Below are 19,303 nucleotides of genomic sequence, written 5' to 3' on the forward strand. Positions count from 1 at the left end.
TGGACTAATGAATCTATGCTATATTGCTGCTGGCCTCAAGACAATGCAACCATAGTTATGACGTTGTGGTGAGAGAAACAACAAGCCTGGCAGAACAGGCTTAATGCTTATAGGCTGGCCTACAACATAAATTCTTCGTCAGATAATGCAATATCCCCACGGACACAAATTACATCATATCAATACATCAAATGACATAAATGTTACACTCCTATGACATTTTATAGCCTTAATAAACAAAAACAAATCACTTGCTTCAAATAATCAAACCAATCCCTTGGTAGCTATGGTGATGGTGGCACTAAAGGAAAGAGCGATGGTGGGGGTTTTGGCATTTGCTTTGTACAGTAGGAAAGAAATAACTCCTGCTTGGCTTTTAGTGATGGTCCGCGACTCCGCGTCCTCATTTGCAATACATTTATTTCCGATGCTCCATTACAAATAAATGCCCTCTCTGCAGTAACACACAAAAAGCAAGTAGCTCACAAAAACAAAATGAACACTAACAGCTCAAAAAAGTAGAATCAATGTAATGGGCCACCATTTAGAATAGCTGTTCCAGTTGATTCCCATCCAGAGCACCTTTAGTGTTGAGTTGACTTTAAATACAGTATGGCAAGACAAGCCAAAGTAGTCACAAATCAACTTGACCAGATTTAGGCCTAGGTTACCGAAAGGAAAAGAATAGCTCCAAGCAGATGTCCCAGCCGTTGTTGGTGTGTGACTGACTAGTTTCCTCACACTATCCTATTCTATCATTATCTTCTTGGAAGTTATTGAGTCATTTGGTTTGGCAGTATATCAGGACCACAGTGAAAACTATTGTGTGTTATTTTGATGTCAACGATGTAGTCACAACTGTTCCTACGCAACGGAGTAGCGATAGCCAGACTGAAACACTAACAGCCCATAATGATAGGCAATGAATGACATACAATGTCAGAATAATTTAGATCTATTTGTGTTCATATTACATAATATGCACAGTTTGAGCCCAATGGACAGAATGTCCACCTAGTCACTCCATACTCTTTGTCAGTCTGTTTCAAGACGTGGCCTTATAGGCTACTTCAGATGGCATAAAAGTAAATTTAGTCTATAAACAAAGCATTATGTAAATCATAAAAACATATAAATGAAATGACTCAATAGGGTGCAGGAGAATACATAGGCCTACTAAGCTACGTGACAGAGTGGCACTTTACCACGGGCGTTCAGCTGGCATTATGTTAGGCGAGTAAGACTATGCCCAAGGCTGTCTTGGAGCATTACCACGCTGCGGGCACCACTGTCACTACAGTGACATGACCGTGTGTGACAGGCACAGATACACACCAGACAAACAGCTCCATACATCCAGCCCACTCACATCTTGAGTTCCTTTTACAGTAACAGTAAGACAGAGCTATAGATACAGATATTCCTACATGTAATGGGGTGATATGCAAGCGACAGGTGTTTTGAACGCAACCCACTCACAATGAGCGTTATCTGACTGTGAATAGCAACAGACTGACATGGACAGGATGTACCATAGTAGGGATTTGATGTACAGTCCTCAGGAAATAGGCTATATCGCCATTTCAGACCCACAATGCAATGCAACTGGGAAAAGGGGGCGTGTTGTTTTCAGTCAGTAAATAATGAACAAATAGACGGACAATGATGCATACTCCAGCTCCATATGGATGGATGAGTCATAGGCTCATATTTGCAGCTTACTGCATAGATAGGCTACATCTTACTCAACAGTGTCTTATACATACTGTTAATATACTTATTAAACAGTACGTACGGTAGCAGCGCCATTCAGACACAATCATGATGTCCAGAGAGGATCAGGCAGAGCCAAGGGAGGGGATCATTGTGAGGAGAAAACCACAGATGATGCCCATTTACAACGCCATCTGCGACATGCTGATCAATCCCTGCCCCTCTAAATTCCCCATCATCCCACAGCTGCTGTTCACATCCACAAAAACATAACTGCCATTTCAGACACAGCACATAACTGCCATTTCAGACACAGAATATAACTGCCATTTCAGACACAGCACATAACTGCCATTTCAGACACAGCACATAACTGCCATTTCAGACACAGCACATAACTGCCATTTCAGACACAGCACATAACTGCCATTTCAGACACAGCACATAACTGCCATTTCAGACAGTGCCTTGTAGTGCACTGCAGAAGCATGACATACTGTATGTAGTGTAGCGTATCATGTCTGAAGTAGGATTAGGCCCTGCTATCACCTAGGCCAGTGGTTCCCAACCCTTTTCAGTTATTGTACCACCAACTGAATTTTGCTCTGCCCGGAGTACCCCTGAAGTACCCCCTTATGAGCATTTTACCAGTAAGCCTATGGTCTCATGACTCTTATGAAGTACCCCCTGTGGATAGGCCAAGTACCCCCAGGGGTCCTAGTACCCCTGGTTGGGAACCACTGACCTAGGCCTATACCAAGAGAGCTAAACAGGATACTAGTGTTTAAACCCATTATCTGTTATGGTTTAAATACCAGGCTCCTCTTCCCTAGTATGCCGTAAGGCCAGGGTCTACTGAAATGTAACACTTTGTCTTTTCATGGGTTAAACCAAAAAACCATAAAGTCAATGAAAACAATGTATTCTATAGAGACACTCAATACTGGGATTGAAAGGTGCTGCTTCTCTCAGCGAAGCACCTCCAGCAGAGTGGAAATATGGCTTGCTAAAACACTGCAGTTGCCTCCAAACTCTGTCTCAGTTCACACTTCATGTCACACGATCGCATGCAGGCATATGCAGGGCAAAAAGAGGGAAATCAAAAATACATTGGCTACCATGCCTGCCAGTGTGTGTGTTTCCCTGGCAACTGTTCCCTAGCCTTAACTAATTCCTGTTCTCGCCGAGGCGCTGTGTCCACGGAGTCAATATTACACCTGTCATAGCTACTTCGGGTAGAGGGTATTGCAAGCAGACGTGGCGAATTGAGCCGTTGATGAGAGAACCTATTTGTCACAGAGCACATTTCAACTGGGATTTGCATGCCTGTAGTTAGCGTAATCCCTCTAGCTTCCCACCAACAGACTCGGGATGACAGCAGGAACTGCATAAGCAAATCTTGTCTCAAGTGTAGGGTGACTTATGTTACATAACAGTACTATTACCATAAGTCAAATGGTTTGAAACGACAGCAAATGGAGGAACCTATGGGATGACAGAAATGTTACAACATGAATGAGTCATTTGCTTTACTGGTTCTATTGCAGTGTGATTATGTGTGGGTGACGTGCATGTGTTTGGCCATGTGTCAGATAGCCTAGCGCTTGGGTTGCATGAGTGGGTGGGAGTGATAGACAAGTTGACAACTGTTGCTAGATTGCTAATAACAGCTCTTACAGGTTGGTGGGCAGTAAAGAAAAGCTGTCATTATCAACTGAATGATAACATCTTGCAGTTTAGCAGTGTGACATAGGCTATTCCATAAATCATAACAAAATGATGGATGTTTTGGAAATTCGACCTTATCATCTCTTGCAGTTGTCACAGCACCAGGTGGTGATAAAAAATATATACTTATTGTCACATACTGTAGACTGAATAGGTGCAGTGAAATGTGTTGTTTTACAGGGTCAGCCATAGTAGTACGGTGCCCCTGGAGCAAATTAGGGTTAAGTGCCTTGCTCAAGGGCACAATGACAGATTTTTCACCTTGTCGGCTCGAGTATTCGAACCAACAACCTTTCAGTTACTGGCCCAACACTCTAACCACTACAGCACTGTTGGTTAAGGGCTGTAAGTAAGCATTTCACTGTAATGTCTGCACCTGTTGTATTCGGCGCATGTGGCCAATACAATTTGATTTGATTTGATTTACCTGCCGCACTATGTAACCAAGAGAAAAGACAGTGTCACAGAAATGATGGTTTACTCTAATGTGCTGGGGAGGAGGACACCCCCTAACCACACCTTTGCCAGTGCAAGAAGTGTTAGCCTTACCATTACTAAGACGTGGTGGGCTCCCCTACTTGTAGTTTCTGTTGGCTCCCACCTGAACTATTGCACAATGCCACACTAAGTTTTATGTTTTATGGCAGTCACAATAGTGTTACAGGGAAGCATTAGGGGCTGGTACACTGTATAACCCTGAAAGTCCCACAGGGTTTTTCCATAACAGCCTGTCCCCTCTAATCAAAATAGGCCTGACAGATTGCTGGATTATCATGCTAAATCTCCATGCGTGCATTGTATTGTCCCAATTAATTGGCAAACACGTGGCTATACAGCCGAGGCAATTCGGCTTCCCAGAATTATTTAAAAAAAGTTAAACATAAGATGAATTTGAAAAAATTATGGAACCCCCTACAGTAATATGGCTGGATGTCTAAAATATATTTAGCTAATTGGTCACATAGTCTAATTCATGGTCATATAATTAGTTTGGGTGTTCAATTTAACATTCATGGAACATTTTTTATGCACTGTCCAGAAGAAGATGGATTTTACATTGCAAACCTCACTATCTCTTACATGGGATTTCAACTTTATTTATAGATTTCTAGGTATTACTGCATTGTTGGAGCTAGAAACACAAGAATTTCGCTACACCTGCAATAACATCTGCAAATCTGTGTGAACGACTAATACACTGATTTGAGATGTGTAATAGAACCCAAAAGTTCAATTATATCAAATGAACAAATTGAACATTTATTCCATTGTATAAGTGCGTTTGAGTGACTGACAACCCTGTAAACTAAAAGCACAGCAACATATGGCATTACAGATTATGGGATTACCTAATTAAATCTGTAACAGGGAGCCACTCCTAACCTCCAGATTGACCAACTGATTATGAACACAGATATGGGGTAGTCTTGTCTACTAACCCTCTATTCAAGTGACCACCCAATACTCACTTCAAAGACACTTTATTTGTTAGGCCTAATGCATTCAAATTTAATTGGACCAATGGACCACCTCCCAACCCATTTTATGGGGTTTTCTGGTGCATTGGGTGCTCAGACTATTTAATGACCAGTGACCACATGATGCACACAGTCAGCAAGGGGTCAGTTTAATTGTAATTATGTTGACACAGCCTCTGGGCAGTACACCATAGACAAAATACTGCCTTCAAGTAGACGGTCGGCTGTGGACACCTACAGTGGGGAAAAAAAGTATTTAGTCAGCCACCAATTGTGCAAGTTCTCCCACTTAAAAAGATGAGAGAGGCCTGTAATTTTCATCATAGGTACACGTCAACTATGACAGACAAATTGAGGAAAAAAATCCAGAAAATCACATTGTAGGATTTGTAATGAATTTATTTGCAAATTATGGTGGAAAATAAGTATTTGGTCACCTACAAACAAGCAAGATTTCTGGCTCTCACAGACCTGTAACTTCTTCTTTAAGAGGCTCCTCTGTCCTCCACTCGTTACCTGTATTAATGGCACCTGTTTGAACTTGTTATCAGTATAAAAGACACCTGTCCACAACCTCAAACAGTCACACTCCAAACTCCACTATGGCCAAGACCAAAGAGCTGTCAAAGGACACCAGAAACAAAAGTGTAGACCTGCACCAGGCTGAGAAGACTGACTCTGCAATAGGTAAGCAGCTTGGTTTGAAGAAACCAACTGTGGGAGCAATTATTAGGAAATGGAAGACATACAAGACCACTGATAATCTCCCGCGATCTGGGGCTCCACGCAAGATCTTACCCCGTGGGGTCAAAATGATCACAAGAACGGTGAGCAAAAATCGCAGAACCACACGGGGGGACCTAGTGAATGACCTGCAGAGAGCTGGGACCAAAGTAACAAAGCCTACCATCAGTAACACACTACGCCGCCAGGGACTCAAATCCTGCAGTGCCAGACGTGTCCCCCTGCTTAAGCCAGTACATGTCCAGGCCCGTCTGAAGTTTGCTAGAGTGCATTTGGATGATCCAGAAGAGGATTGGGAGAATGTCATATGGTCAGATGAAACCAAAATAGAACTTTTTGGTAAAAACTCAACTCGTCGTGTTTGGAGGACAAAGAATGCTGAGTTGCATCCATAGAACACCATACCTACTGTGAAGCATGGGGGTGGAAACATCATGCTTTGGGGCTGTTTTTCTGCAAAGGGACCAGGACGACTGATCCGTGTAAAGGAAAGAATGAATGGGGCCATGTATCGTGAGATTTTGAGTGAAAACCTCCTTCCATCAGTAAGGGCATTGAAGATGAAACGTGGCTGGGTCTTTCAGCATGACAATGATCCCAAACACACCGCCCGGGCAACGAAGGAGTGGCTTCGTAAGAAGCATTTCAAGGTCCTGGAGTGGCCTAGCCAGTCTCCAGATCTCAACCCCATAGAGAGTTGAAAGTCTGTGTTGCCCAGCGACAGCCCCAAAACATCACTGCTCTAGAGGAGATCTGCATGGAGGAATGGGCCAAAATACCAGCAACAGTGTGTGAAAACCTTGTGAAGACTTACAGAAAACGTTTGACCTGTGTCATTGCCAACAAAGGGTATATAACAAAGTATTGAGAAACTTTTGTTATTGACCAAATACTTATTTTCCACCATAATTTGCAAATAAATTCATAAAAAATCCTACAATGTGATTTTCTGGATTTTTTTCCCTCATTTTGTCTGTCATAGTTGACGTGTACCTATGATGAAAATTACAGGCCTCTCTCATCTTTTTAAGTGGGAGAACTTGCACAATTGGTGGCTGACTAAATACTATTTTTCCCCACTGTACATGTCCATGCATGAATGAATTTAAGGCACAATTTGAATGTAGAAATATGATGCAAATAAGGACAGTTAAGCATTTGATGGGCATGTTTTGCATAAGCCAGTGACATATTCACAGCAGCCAAATAAAATAAAGTGTTTCGTGGCATGATTTGAAATTCTCATACGGAATAGCTTATTCTGCCATTGCCAAACATTACAAACGACAAATGAGTGTTGACGCAAACGAGGACGAAGTGCATCACTGTGTGGCACTTCTAACGAGATGAAACTAGCTAGCTAGTTACCTGACAGGCACGGTGTACTGTTATTTACACGAAATATTACCGGACAGCTCAATGGGCATCAAAACAACATTGCACTAACGATGCCTTACCTTCGGGGAACGGGTTGGGCTGCACGACGTATAGAAAAGCGTGCACCATGTGGAACAGTATCCCTATTACTCCAGGTTCGTAATAGGCGACGGTTTTGTAAACTCCCTGGGGCACATAGCCAAAATCCAACTTTTCAGACGGTGTCTGATTTCGGGGCTCCGGCTCCGTTGCTTCTTGCTGGAGTTCACTGGACGTTAATAGTCCCCAAAAGAGGAGAAGGAGCCCGGTTTTCCACATCGTGTCAAGACACACTACGCTTAATGTAAGGGGTAAAAATATCAAAGGGAGAGATAGGCTACAAGGGATATGGTACAGAAATATCGCTAACGTTAGGTCCGTATCTGTAGAGGTGGAAATAAAATGGGAAGGGGTGAGCAGTGGGACTGCAGGTTAAGTCCTTCTGTCCGGGGAAGGATTCGTGATTATCATCGTTTCCACGGTCAGTTGCTCCTCATACCGCCCCGTTCGAACCGTTCCGTTCCCCTCCGAGATGCGACCGACTGACAAGTTGGCTCGAGCATCTGTACGAGAGAGGTGCTGGAAGGGTTGGCTGCCTGCTGGTCAGTGCTATCCGGGATCCTTTGGACGCCCTATCCCTATCCCCTACCCTTACTTCTACCCATACCTAACCTTAGCCTTAACCCTGACCTTAACCCGTACCTTAACCATTTTAAAATGTAAACTTCAATCAGGTAGGGGACGTCCCAAGGATCCCATATAGCACAGATAGTACGGAAGCGCTCCTCCTGTGGAGGGAAGGAGGACTGGAAGATTATCGTTGAAAAGATGGAACATGACCTTTCATTTGTCTTGAGAAGCAGCCTAGTATGATGTAGGCGCTCTTTCATTCCTTTAGCTGGTTACCCTAATACTCTTTTAAATAATACATTTTTATTGCACCAAATGAATGCATAATCTCCAACAGCCATGGAATATGTTTTAAGATAAAAAAAATTACGAGTAGGCTATTTTTGACTGTATAGCCTACCAATGATGTAGCCTACCCATGGACCAATGTCCTAACCTACACACAAGGTGTCCACTTTCAGATAAACAGATGCCAAACTGTCTTGAACCCCCCTCCCCCTCATCACAGGTGTTCAAAGACCTCCCGAACTCTGACCCTGCCCCCACCTCCCCATCCCTAGAGGGTAGACACAATACACTTTGAGACCACAGATCTAGAAGCACTGTGATTGGTGGAGCAGAGCCCAGGTACGCTCACACCCAGCGTCCCCATGCACAATACGGTCCTTGTTGATGTTCCAGACAGCGGAAGGGCAGGGCCCATCTGGACAGGCTCCCTGTGGGCAGGGCTTTGATCAGGGCTACAGGACTCCTTACTTCAGCGCATTCACAACACTCATTAGATCCGCACTGAGAGAAGCAAACCAGATCAGGTGAATGGAAAAATCCTTTGAATAGGAGTATGTGTTCTATTTGAAATGTGGTCCCTGAGTTGGCAAATACAGGGGGTCAATGTTGAGTAACTACAGTCACAATGTTTTTGCTTCACATCAGGTAAATGTGGAGATTTTGTCAGTGCTCTGCTGCATTTGATATGTAGATTAACAAAATTTAGGAAATGCCCAAAATGCCATGTTCATAAAGTGGGATTGGTTATGTACAGCAGCCAATGTCAAGCTGTTGGAGGGAATTCCTGCCAGAAGACTCACACTGATCCACTGGAATGAGAAACAGTGCAGCCTTTGGCAGATAAATGTACACTCATCCTTTCATGTTGTTTAGACAATATTTTACACTGAACAAAAATATAAACGCAATATGCAACAATTTCAAAGATTTTACTGAGTCACAGTTCATATAAGGAAATCAGTCAATTTAAATAAAGTCATTAGGCCCTAATCTATGGATTTCCCATGACTGGGAATAAAGATATGCATCTGTTGGTCACAGATACCTTTTTTAAAAAGGTAGGGGCCTGGATCAGACAACCAATCAGTATCCGGTGTGACCACCATTTGCCTCATGCAGGGCGACACATCTCCTTCGCATAGAGTTGATCAGGCTGTTGATTGTGGCCTGTGGAATGTTGTCCCACTCCTCTTCAATGGCTGTGCAAAGTTTCTGGATATTGGCGGGAACTGGAACATGCTGTCGTACACGTCGATCCAGAGCATCCCAAACGTGCTCAATGGGTGACATGTCTGGTGAGTATGCAGGCCGTGGAATTTTTTCAGCTTCCAGATCCTTGCAACATGGGGCCGTGCATTATCATGCTGAAACATGAGGTGATGGCAGCGGATGAATGGCACAACAATGGGCCTCAGGATTTCGTCACAATATCTCTGTGCATTCAAATTGCCATAAATAAAATGCAATTGTGTTCGTTGTCCGTAGCTTATGCCTGCCCATATCATAACCCCACCGCCACCATGGAGCACTCTGTTCACAAAGTTGACATCAGCAAACCGCTCTCCCACACGACGCCATACACGCTGTCTGCCATTTGCCAGGTACAGTTGAAACTGGGATTCATCCGTGAAGAGCACACTTCTCCAGCGTGCCTGTGGCTATCGAAGGTGAGCATTTGCCCACTGAAGTCGGTTATGACCCCCGAACTGCAGTCAGGTCAAGAACCTGCTGAGGATGACGAGCACGCTGATGAGTTTCCCTGGAACGGTTTCTGACATTTTGTGCAGAAATTCTTCAGTTGTGCAAACCCACAGTTTCCTCAGCTGTCCGGGTGGCTGGTCTCAGACAGTCCCGCAGGTGAAGAAGCCGGATGTGGAGGTCCTGGTCTGGCGTGGTTACATGTGGTCTGCGTTTGTAACTTTGAGAAAAATACGTTTTTTGTGTGTATGGAACATTTCTGGGATCTTTTATTTCAGCTCATGAAACATGGGACCAACACTTTACATGTTGCGTTTGATATTTTTGTTCAGTATATATTTTCCTTCTTCACCACCACTAATATGACTGTTTCCTGCAGATTTTGCCTTATATTATGTAAACACACATTTCAACAGTCCATTGTCAAAAATAATAGCCAGAATAAGTGTGACAGACAACATGGTTGTGGAAAATAAACTAGCCTTCTTTCAATGTTGTACCAAAGCCCTGCTAAACCAGTGGCCTTAAGGGCCAAAGACAAATGTGTCTTTATCGGGACTAAAATAGATTGTCATCCGTAATCGTTGTGTGCAGTTGTTTTCATATGATGAACATTAGCCTAACCTCAGCTGAGTCCACTAGTCTTGCACTGCAACACTCTAGGACAGACCGGCTCTCCAACTGGCAGCTATTTGGCACCCCAAGTTCATTTTATTTTTTATTGTTGGACATAAGACTGTAAAAACACCAGCAAATCAGCTACAAGTGTTTTTAATTTTGGAAATGTGTTCCAAAGTATTACCATGCATAACAGAGAGATGTGATCGTATACAAATGTAAGTAAGGTTTGTTTTAGTCAAATATATGTTCGGGCTTATTGCGGTCTACAAATTATTTGTAATTAAGTTCTGGTCCCTGACCATCCGCTCAAGACAAAATTGTCCCGTGGCTGAATCTAGTTGATGACCCCTGGTCTAGGACTAGGGTTGCTGTAGCGAGATTATACGTATACCTTGTCATCACTGGTCCTGCTCCAGCCAGACCACTACCACCAGAAGACTGCTTCCCTCAAGCCTGAAAGAGAAAGAGCATGGGCCGGCTCAGCCTTCAAGGTAAGACGCTTAGCCCTCTCAGACATGCTTGGCTGGGAGTGGATTTACACTACCCGTCTGAGTCAGCGCCCTCTACTTCTGTAGGAGGTAAGGTCATTACTGGTGTGAGCGTGACAGTCAGCTTACCTCAACTATAAACCTCTACAGGGGCTCCCCCACTCCATATTCATTAATCAATGGTACAAATATTTTTTACAAATGGGGGTGGGTATAGGTGTAGGCTTCCTGGTAACGGAAGAGAAGGTAGTATGGAGGAGCAGGAAGGAGTGGAGGGGCTCAACTCAGGTCAGGAATAATCTGATGGATCACGTGATGAGACAAGAGAGAGAGAGAGAATCCCCCATCAAACTGTACATGTTGGACAATGACAACAGAAGTACAAAATAACTTTTATTCATCATCACCCCAAAAAGAGGGCCATTTTATATCATGGTGAAGTTCTTATGAACCAAACAGATGAGATTAAGTGAACAGTTTTTATAATCATTGCATCAGAACAGTACAAAACCCCATGGAGATGGTTCTGTGGAAGTTCTATGCGCAAAATACTAATCAAAGTCTACAGCTGTTGTATTCAGCACGTGACAAATAAAATTGTTTGATTTGATCTGGCAGCTCCAAAAATAGAAAGATCTTCCTTATTACAATGGTAATGAACATTAAAAACAGCAATTTTTTCAAACAAAATCTGATCAATGCTGATATGCGTGAGTATGTTACACTTTACATATTTTCATAACAGCGAGAAAAAAATGGCAGCCATTTACATTACATAGTGCTTATACCAGAGTACCTATTGTACCAGTGGAAACATAGCCGTCATGAATATCCTGTAACAGTTGTGCAATACTTACCAGGGTTGGGGTCAATTATGTTTTCAATTCAGTCAATCCAGATCATGAACAAACTGAATTGAAAACGGAATTGACCCCAACCCTGGTACGTACCACTTACAGTAAGCACTCACCTCTGTGTCTTTCCTTGGAAAACAGACAGCAGTGGTAACGGCTTGTGCTAACATATGCTAACATACTGTACACCATGTAAAGTGTTGCCTAAAGACCCTAAACAGCAAGACCAATGACGTGCTGTGTCACGTTGCATCATTTATTGATTTCTACTCTAAAATTATGGCCAGGTGTTTAAATATAGTATAAAATGATACAATATGGTAACTAAAATAAAACATTATGTTTCACTTATTACATTCTAATAGATGGGTACCAAATCAGAATCATGCCGGTCTAATATACATTTTGGTCATTGGTATAGCAAAAATAATGTGATCTTATAATTAACTCTAGCAATAAAATACAAAGGCCAAATCAAAGCAAACAACTTCACTCAAGGCATGGTAAAATAACATAATTAAAAAAGCAAGGGCAAAAATATATGCACTATGTTTTGGATATATTGCTTCTGAAATGCTGGGGAAGTAAACATTAAAACATTGCATGACCATGAAATGAAGAGAAATAGCTAGAAAACCTGTCATATGTAGCATATTTAAGACAATACGGTACATCAGTGCAAACATTCATAACAAAAATCCCCAAAGGTTTGACAACCCAGAATACAGCAAAATAAGGATTATTGTCATCATAAAATGCTGTTATGAACTTTCCACAAAACAAATATGTATTATGAGCAATAATTGTGGTAATGGCGAACATAGAACCATCAAATGAAGGGTACCCTTGGCTCTTTTAAATCAAACTGAATGATATTAAAACACCTGTAAAAGAAAGCTCTCTAAAAATAGTCACTTATGTGGAGATGTTCTTCACACTACCAAATGGAGCTCGTACCAAACGTGATATTTCATACCACTAATTTCTAATTAAATCGGGTAAAGCTTTTTGATAAGCAAATAGTTTATCCTTTTCAGTCATTTTGATCTAATATGTCCATATAAACGGTATAACATTGACAGATAATCGTTTTAACATGGTATTGTTTTCCTGTAAACCATAATGATCCAGAAACCCCATTTGCAGTTCGTTTTTGCTGGATGCTTATCTGAGAAGAGACCCCATTTCTCATGTTCCACGTTCGTGTCCATGCACACACACACGCTCGCTCGCACACTTCATGTACAGACAGGCGCACACTGGGTTGTCATGGAAACAACAATACCTCTCGCATTCTTCCGTCGCCCAACCAACTTAGTTCTCTTTGTCGAGCCCCAAAAAAACAACAGGTCGACTTACATTAAACAGCCAGTCCCAGAGTCCACAAAAACTTACTGTATCTCAATAACTTACTGTATGTCTAGCTCAATAAATACATGTTGCTTCCGCTGGCTTTGGCTAAGAGAGCCGAAGTGCTGACGTGCGTCTGGCTCACCGCCTCTCCTGAGTGATTATCACTTCCTGGCTCGGGAGGGGGTCAATCGATACGGTTCCCGCATATCGTGAAGCGGTCGACATCCAGCAGGTCCTTTTTAGGGGTCCTGTGCTTGAGCTCTGTGCCTTCCATCCTTTCCTCCTCTTTCTGCTCAGGGGGGGTCAGGGGGTCAGGGGGTGAGGGGGTCAGGGGGTCAGGGTCCGGGTCTGGCTCTGGGCTGGTGGAGGGGCTGGGAGGGCTGGCTGGGGTGGTGGAAGTGGAGGGGGAAGGGGGTACAGTCTCTGGCCGCAGGGTGGGGCTGGCAGTGGGGGTAGGCTGGGCGGTGACAGAGGAGGATGGGGGGACGGAGGTGCAGGAAGGAGTGGATGGGGACCGCTCGGACCACGGTTCACCTGATGGATCACCTGATGAGACAGAGAGCGAGAGAGCGAGAGAGCGAGAGAGCGAGAGAGCGAGAGAGAGAGAGAGAGAGAGAGAGAGAGAGAGAGAGAGAGAGAGAGAGAGAGAGAGAGAGAGAGAGAGAGAGAGAGAGAGAGAGAGAGAGAGAGCGAGAGAGAGAGAGGTAGATTTAAACACAAACATGAACAATACTTGGTCATTTGAGGCTTGGAGAAAAGTTAGTAACACTAACGGTAAGTAACACTCACACTTATAGATAGTAAGCAAGAACATCGCAAACTTCGTTTTTGATTAGATTTGACTTCAGAGTGACAAAATAAACTGGACAACCAACCAAATTCATTTATAGGAATAACAACTCTCCTACTGTATATCGTTGGGTCAAAGAGACAAATCTACATTAATACCAGTAGACTTCACAAGCTCCACTGATCCTGGTCTTCAATACCAGTATGCAGTGTAAATGGCGTACACAAGTTCGGTCGGCCAAACAGAATTATTCATGACCTCTGATATATTCAAATAGTTGAGTGAAGCAGCAGCAGCAGCATATCAGCACATGGGTTGCTACTCTACAGAGACAGCCATTTGCCCAGGGCACTGACATGCCTCACTTCCATATAAAAAAGTGGGTTGCAAATGAGAGACTTTACCAGGCGAGCAGCAATCGTGTGTGTATTCACCAGACTGCATGAAATAAATGTATGCTCCTTTAAAAGGCAATAACAAGGGGATACAGCAGACCTACTTTAGAAAATGCAATGTGGTACTGAACCAGTGGTATAACCAACAACTATTTGAGGTCTTTATCCATTTTTTCCTGAACTAGCCATATGCTTTCGCCATAAGCTTCCATGACACAGCCTGAGGGAAACCACAGTTGCTCATCAGTATATTCTCTGCTTCAGACAGAGACCTATAGACATGGCACCTCCAATTAGATCTCCATCCAAATGGTTATGAAGAATGAGAGACAAACCAGTCTGTTAGTAAGGTATCCATTGGAACCTGTGGGCTAAAACTAACCCATTTCTCCAGGAAGGTGTTCATTAGGGACCAAACGGAATGAAACTGACTAAAACGGGGAGGGACTAGTGTTGTCACGATACTAACATTTTACTAATGATACGATACCAGGCCAAGTATTACAATACCGAGTAGTACAATTGGGGGGAAATTCAGAGTGACCTAGCATCCTGTTCGCCCCTGTCCCCCGGACGCTTGTTCCCGTTTTCTAAATGTTATTCGCATGTGCTACGCCAGAAATCTGTCACTGATATTCACATTTCTACTCAATACAACACATTTTGAATGAACTTAACTCACACTGTTCAGTGTATAATAGAATACTGCATAGAATGGCTGATTGCTCATATTTGCATAGGCCTACCTGTGATTTGGCTGGAGGAATGGGAGGAAGGAATATACTGTACATGCAAAATGATCTGCATGTCATTGTGGCAGTAGGAGGAAAACAATGCATGAAACCTTTCCTCTTCAGTTAACAGACACACCCTCCCTCCCTCTCCCTCTCCCTCTCTCCCACAAACACATACACACACTGCTCCCCACTTTAAAAACGTTAGGCAACAAACAGAATTTAAGGAGCACCAGAAAGAGATGGATTTTTGATACAGTTTACTCTTCCATTAGGCCTATATGAATCCTACCTTCTGAAGCACATCTCATGAGCAGCACACCCCTTTCCTTTCTTCCTGGGCCAATCACGTGTCTAGACTTTCAAGTTGACCGGTTGTTTGCTAGCTAGGTAACAGTTTGTTAATATCAAACCAACAATTAGCGACCCGGGATTAGTTTAAGAATGGCCTGTGACATGGTTTGTGAAATTATCTAAAACGCGCCAAATCTCTCAGGAAGAACAGAAGGTAGTTCTGGTAAAATGGGTCATATTTTTAACCGTTTGGGCTAGAGACACGCCATTGTTTTTGCTGCAAATCTGTAAACATGCCTGTCCATTTTCCTATCTGGCACTCGCAACTCGCAATTGCAAAGCCTACTCAGACTGGCCTGTGCGCTAGGTTATACCAGGCGATGAAATTATACAACGTATCAACATTGCTCGCTCTGATGCTGCTCCAATGTAACAAATGTACAAATCTAACAACAGAAGATTCATCAGGGTCTGCATCCCTGCTCTCCATCACGGCCAAATTATATTTTAAAAACTGATGGAGGAATAGATGTGTAGGAAGAGCAGAAGGAGAGAAGCAGGTGAGTGAGGGCTGGTAGGGTGGACAGAGAGAAGCAGGTGAGTGAGGGCTGGTAGGGTGGACAGAGAGAAGCAGGTGAGTGAGGGCTGGTAGGGTGGACAGAGAGAAGCAGGTGAGTGAGGGCTGGTAGGTTGGACAGAGAGAAGCAGGTGAGTGAGGGCTGGTAGGTTGGACAGCGAGAAGCAGGTGAGTGAGGGCTGGTAGGTTGGACAGAGAGAAGCAGGTGAGTGAGTGCTGGTAGGTTGGACAGAGAGAAGCAGGTGAGTGAGGGCTGGTAGGGTGGACAGAGAGAAGCAGGTGAGTGAGGGCTGGTAGGTTGGACAGAGAGAAGCAGGTGAGTGAGTGCTGGTAGGTTGGACAGAGAGAAGCAGGTGAGTGAGGGCTGGTAGGTTGGACAGCGAGAAGCAGGTGAGTGAGGGCTGGTAGGGGATGCGGCTGGCTGATCACAGCTGCCACATGAGATGCGCATGAAAGTGAAGTGGAGGTTATTGGACTGGTGCATACAAGAAACTAGTTGCTATTGCTTAATGTTTTTTACTAAATGTATTAACAAAACAGACTTTATAAACATTGTATAACAGACGGCAGTTGGTTCTTTAGATCGGTAGCATCATATGAGACGGTACTAGGGTATTCTAGAATGTTGGTATCATAAGTATAATGACGTTTTGGTACCGTGATATACAGTGGTACCGGTACACTGTGCAATACTAGGAGGGACTACCTGAACTCGTCCAATAAGATACGCCCGTTTTCGTTTTCCAACCCAAAACGTTTTGCTACGGTGTGCCCTTATGAATGCAGCCCAGAAGAGACAGCCGGGTTGGGTACAGTAGTTACAGATGGGCTAATTAAGAATAGCAGCGGAAGCGTTCAGGCTTCAGTGACCTTCTGATCCCACATGATATGGTTTGGTGCTTTAACATGTCACATACTGTACTACTGAATCTTTTCTCTGAAAATGGCGGTTCTGTAAAAACACAGGAGTGATAAAGAGCTCTGAAGTGACGTGGCGCCCCCTCGCTCTAATGCTCTCAGCTAAGCGCAGCAGGCTCGTCTGCCACGCTGAAGATCAACACATTTCGGGAGTTCAATTACCCAAGTCGGAATACGCATCTGCTTGCTTGAGGCTGGGTTTGGCAAGCTGGGATTGCTAAGAAGAATGAGTAATTTAATGTAACCAAGTGTCTTATTGAGGCTGGGTAGGCTATATGTGATTGACTGTGTTCGAAGCTGGGCCTCCTGCATGCCATAATTTTGTGTTACCCTAGGCATTAGCTCAGGAAGTCTTCATGGTCTCATGCAAGGTTTGTACCTGTTCCCAGGTCATTATTGTAAATGAAAAGGTGTTCCCTCCCTGGTAAAATAAAGGTAAATAATACACTGGGTAATACTAGGGTATTGTCTGTCGCTGGGTAATACTAGGGTATTGTCTGTCGCTGGGTAATACTAGGGTATTGTCTGTCGCTGGGTAATACTAGGATATTGTCTGTCGCTGGGTAATACTAGGGTATTGTCTGTCGCTGGGTAATACTAGGGTATTGTCTGTCGCTGGGTAATACTAGGGTATTGTCTGTCGCTGGGTAATACTAGGGTATTGTCTGTCGCTGGGTAATACTAGGGTATTGTCTGTCGCTGGGTAATACTAGGGTATTGTCTGTCGCTGGGTAATACTAGGGTATTGTCTGTCGCTGGGTAATACTAGGGTATTGTCTGTCGCTGGGTAATACTAGGGTATTGTCTGTCGCTGGGTAATACTAGGGTATTGTCTGTCGCTGGGTAATACTAGGGTATTGTCTGTCGCTGGGTAATACTAGGATATTGTCTGTCGCTGGGTAATACTAGGGTATTGTCTGTCGCTGGGTAATACTAGGGTATTGTCTGTCGCTGGGTAATACTAGGGTATTGTCTGTCGCTGGGTAATACTAGGGTATTGTCTGTCGCTGGGTAATACTAGGGTATTGTCTGTCGCTGGGTAATACTAGGGTATTGTCTGTCGCTGGGTAATACTAGGGTATTGTCTGTCGCTGGGTAATACTAGGGTATTGTCTGTCGCTGGGTAATACTAGGGTATTGTCTGTCGCTGGGTAATACTAGGGTATTGTCTGTCGCTGGGTAATACTAGGGTATTGTCTGTAGCTGGGTAATACTAGGGTATTGTCTGTCGCTGGGTAATACTAGGGTATTGTCTGTCGCTGGGTACCTGAGGGGGCAGTACATCTGGATGTTTTCCTGGTTCTACTGGACGTCTTCCCGGGGGCGGCTGTGGAGGGCCTCTCAAACAGTTTGTCCTCCATGTTGGCTCTCTTCACGTACACACACGACTTCCCCAGTAGCACGATACTGTTCAGCACCTTCAGGGTCACCATTCTACACAGGGAAAAGAGGATTAGTAATGATATTCACCATTCTACACAGGGAAAAGACTATTAGTAATGATATTCACCATTCTACACAGGGAAAAGAGGATTAGTAATGATATCCAAGGTGAAGGGGACTATTTGTTATTTGCCCACAAGAGCAGCATAATGTAGTAATTGAGTGTTCTTTCATTGTGGACAGGTCTAGATTTTATTATATACACTACCGTTCAAAGGTTTGGGGTCACTTAGAAATGTTCTTGTTTTCGAAAGAAAAGCTATTTTTTTGTCCATTAAATTAAAATAAAATAGATCAGAAATACAATGTAGACATTGTTAATGTTGTAAATGGCTATTGTAGCTGAAAATGTTTGATTTTTAATGGAATATCTAAATAGGCTACATTATCAGCAACCATCAGTCCTGTGTTCCAATTGCACGTTGTGTTTGCTAATCCAAGTTTATCATTTAAAAAAGGCTAATTGATCATTAGAAAAACCTTTTGCAATTATGTTAGCACAGCTGAAAACTGTTGTGCTGATTAAAGAAGCAATAAAACTGGCCTTCTTGAGACTAATTGAGTATCTGGAGCATCAGCAACTGTGGGTTCGATTACAGAATCAAAATGGTGAGAAAAATAAAAGCCTAAGCCCTATCAAAGCCAAGCAGAAGGCTCATGCTAACGTACCTCAAATGGGATCAGACTGGCACAAACATCCACATAGAAAATACATATCGAATATAGTGGGACTGCTATGCTAACAATTAATTCTACCTGTATTGCATGACTGACAGAGCGAGTTTGTCTATGAAACGTGTAAAGTGAATACATTTAGGTGGTGGAAGAGGTGCTATGTAAATGCAAATCATCATACATGACAAAGAATAAGAACTTGATTGGAGTCTTACCCCAAGTAGAAGAGGAACACACAGGAGTAGGACAGGGCTCCCTGTACATTCACTGAACTCATCAACACTCGGATTAGCTGTCAATTACAATAGAAAAGAAAACCTTCAGCAGAAACATTGTTGCATGTGACAGTGGTAAGGAAGTAGTAACAGTTTATCAGTCCTCAAGTCAATGCCACAAAATGGAGTTCTAAGTCAACTACATTGTCCTGAAACAAATAAACTATTTCATACAAGACGGAACTGTTCCT

General features: G+C 43.3%; 2 protein-coding genes across 16 annotated transcripts in view; both read right to left on the bottom strand.

Annotated features, from left to right (window-relative positions):
* Window positions 1-7,775, bottom strand: part of LOC121540545 (prominin-1-A) — a 112,392-nt gene extending 104,617 nt beyond the window's left edge. For all 13 annotated transcript variants that reach the window (XM_041849573.1, XM_041849547.1, XM_041849531.1 and 10 more), the window contains exon 1: window positions 7,121-7,775. In XM_041849573.1, coding sequence (XP_041705507.1) covers window positions 7,121-7,358 — 238 coding nt within the window. In that variant the 5' untranslated portion in view covers window positions 7,359-7,775. The remainder of the gene's footprint in view (window positions 1-7,120) is intronic.
* A 3,409-nt stretch (window positions 7,776-11,184) lies between these two features.
* The window catches only part of LOC121540604 (transmembrane anterior posterior transformation protein 1 homolog), a 32,194-nt gene continuing 24,075 nt past the window's right edge, over window positions 11,185-19,303 (bottom strand). For all 3 annotated transcript variants that reach the window (XM_041849610.2, XM_041849618.2, XM_041849627.2), the window contains 3 exons: window positions 19,053-19,129; window positions 17,987-18,153; window positions 11,185-13,557 (listed from right to left, as the gene is read on the bottom strand). In XM_041849610.2, the coding sequence (XP_041705544.2) occupies window positions 13,196-13,557; window positions 17,987-18,153; window positions 19,053-19,129 (606 nt within the window). In that variant the 3' untranslated portion in view covers window positions 11,185-13,195. The remainder of the gene's footprint in view (window positions 13,558-17,986; window positions 18,154-19,052; window positions 19,130-19,303) is intronic.

The sequence above is a fragment of the Coregonus clupeaformis genome, chromosome 3 (genome assembly GCF_020615455.1).
Source record: "Coregonus clupeaformis isolate EN_2021a chromosome 3, ASM2061545v1, whole genome shotgun sequence".
Classification (NCBI taxonomy): Eukaryota; Metazoa; Chordata; class Actinopteri; order Salmoniformes; family Salmonidae; genus Coregonus; species Coregonus clupeaformis.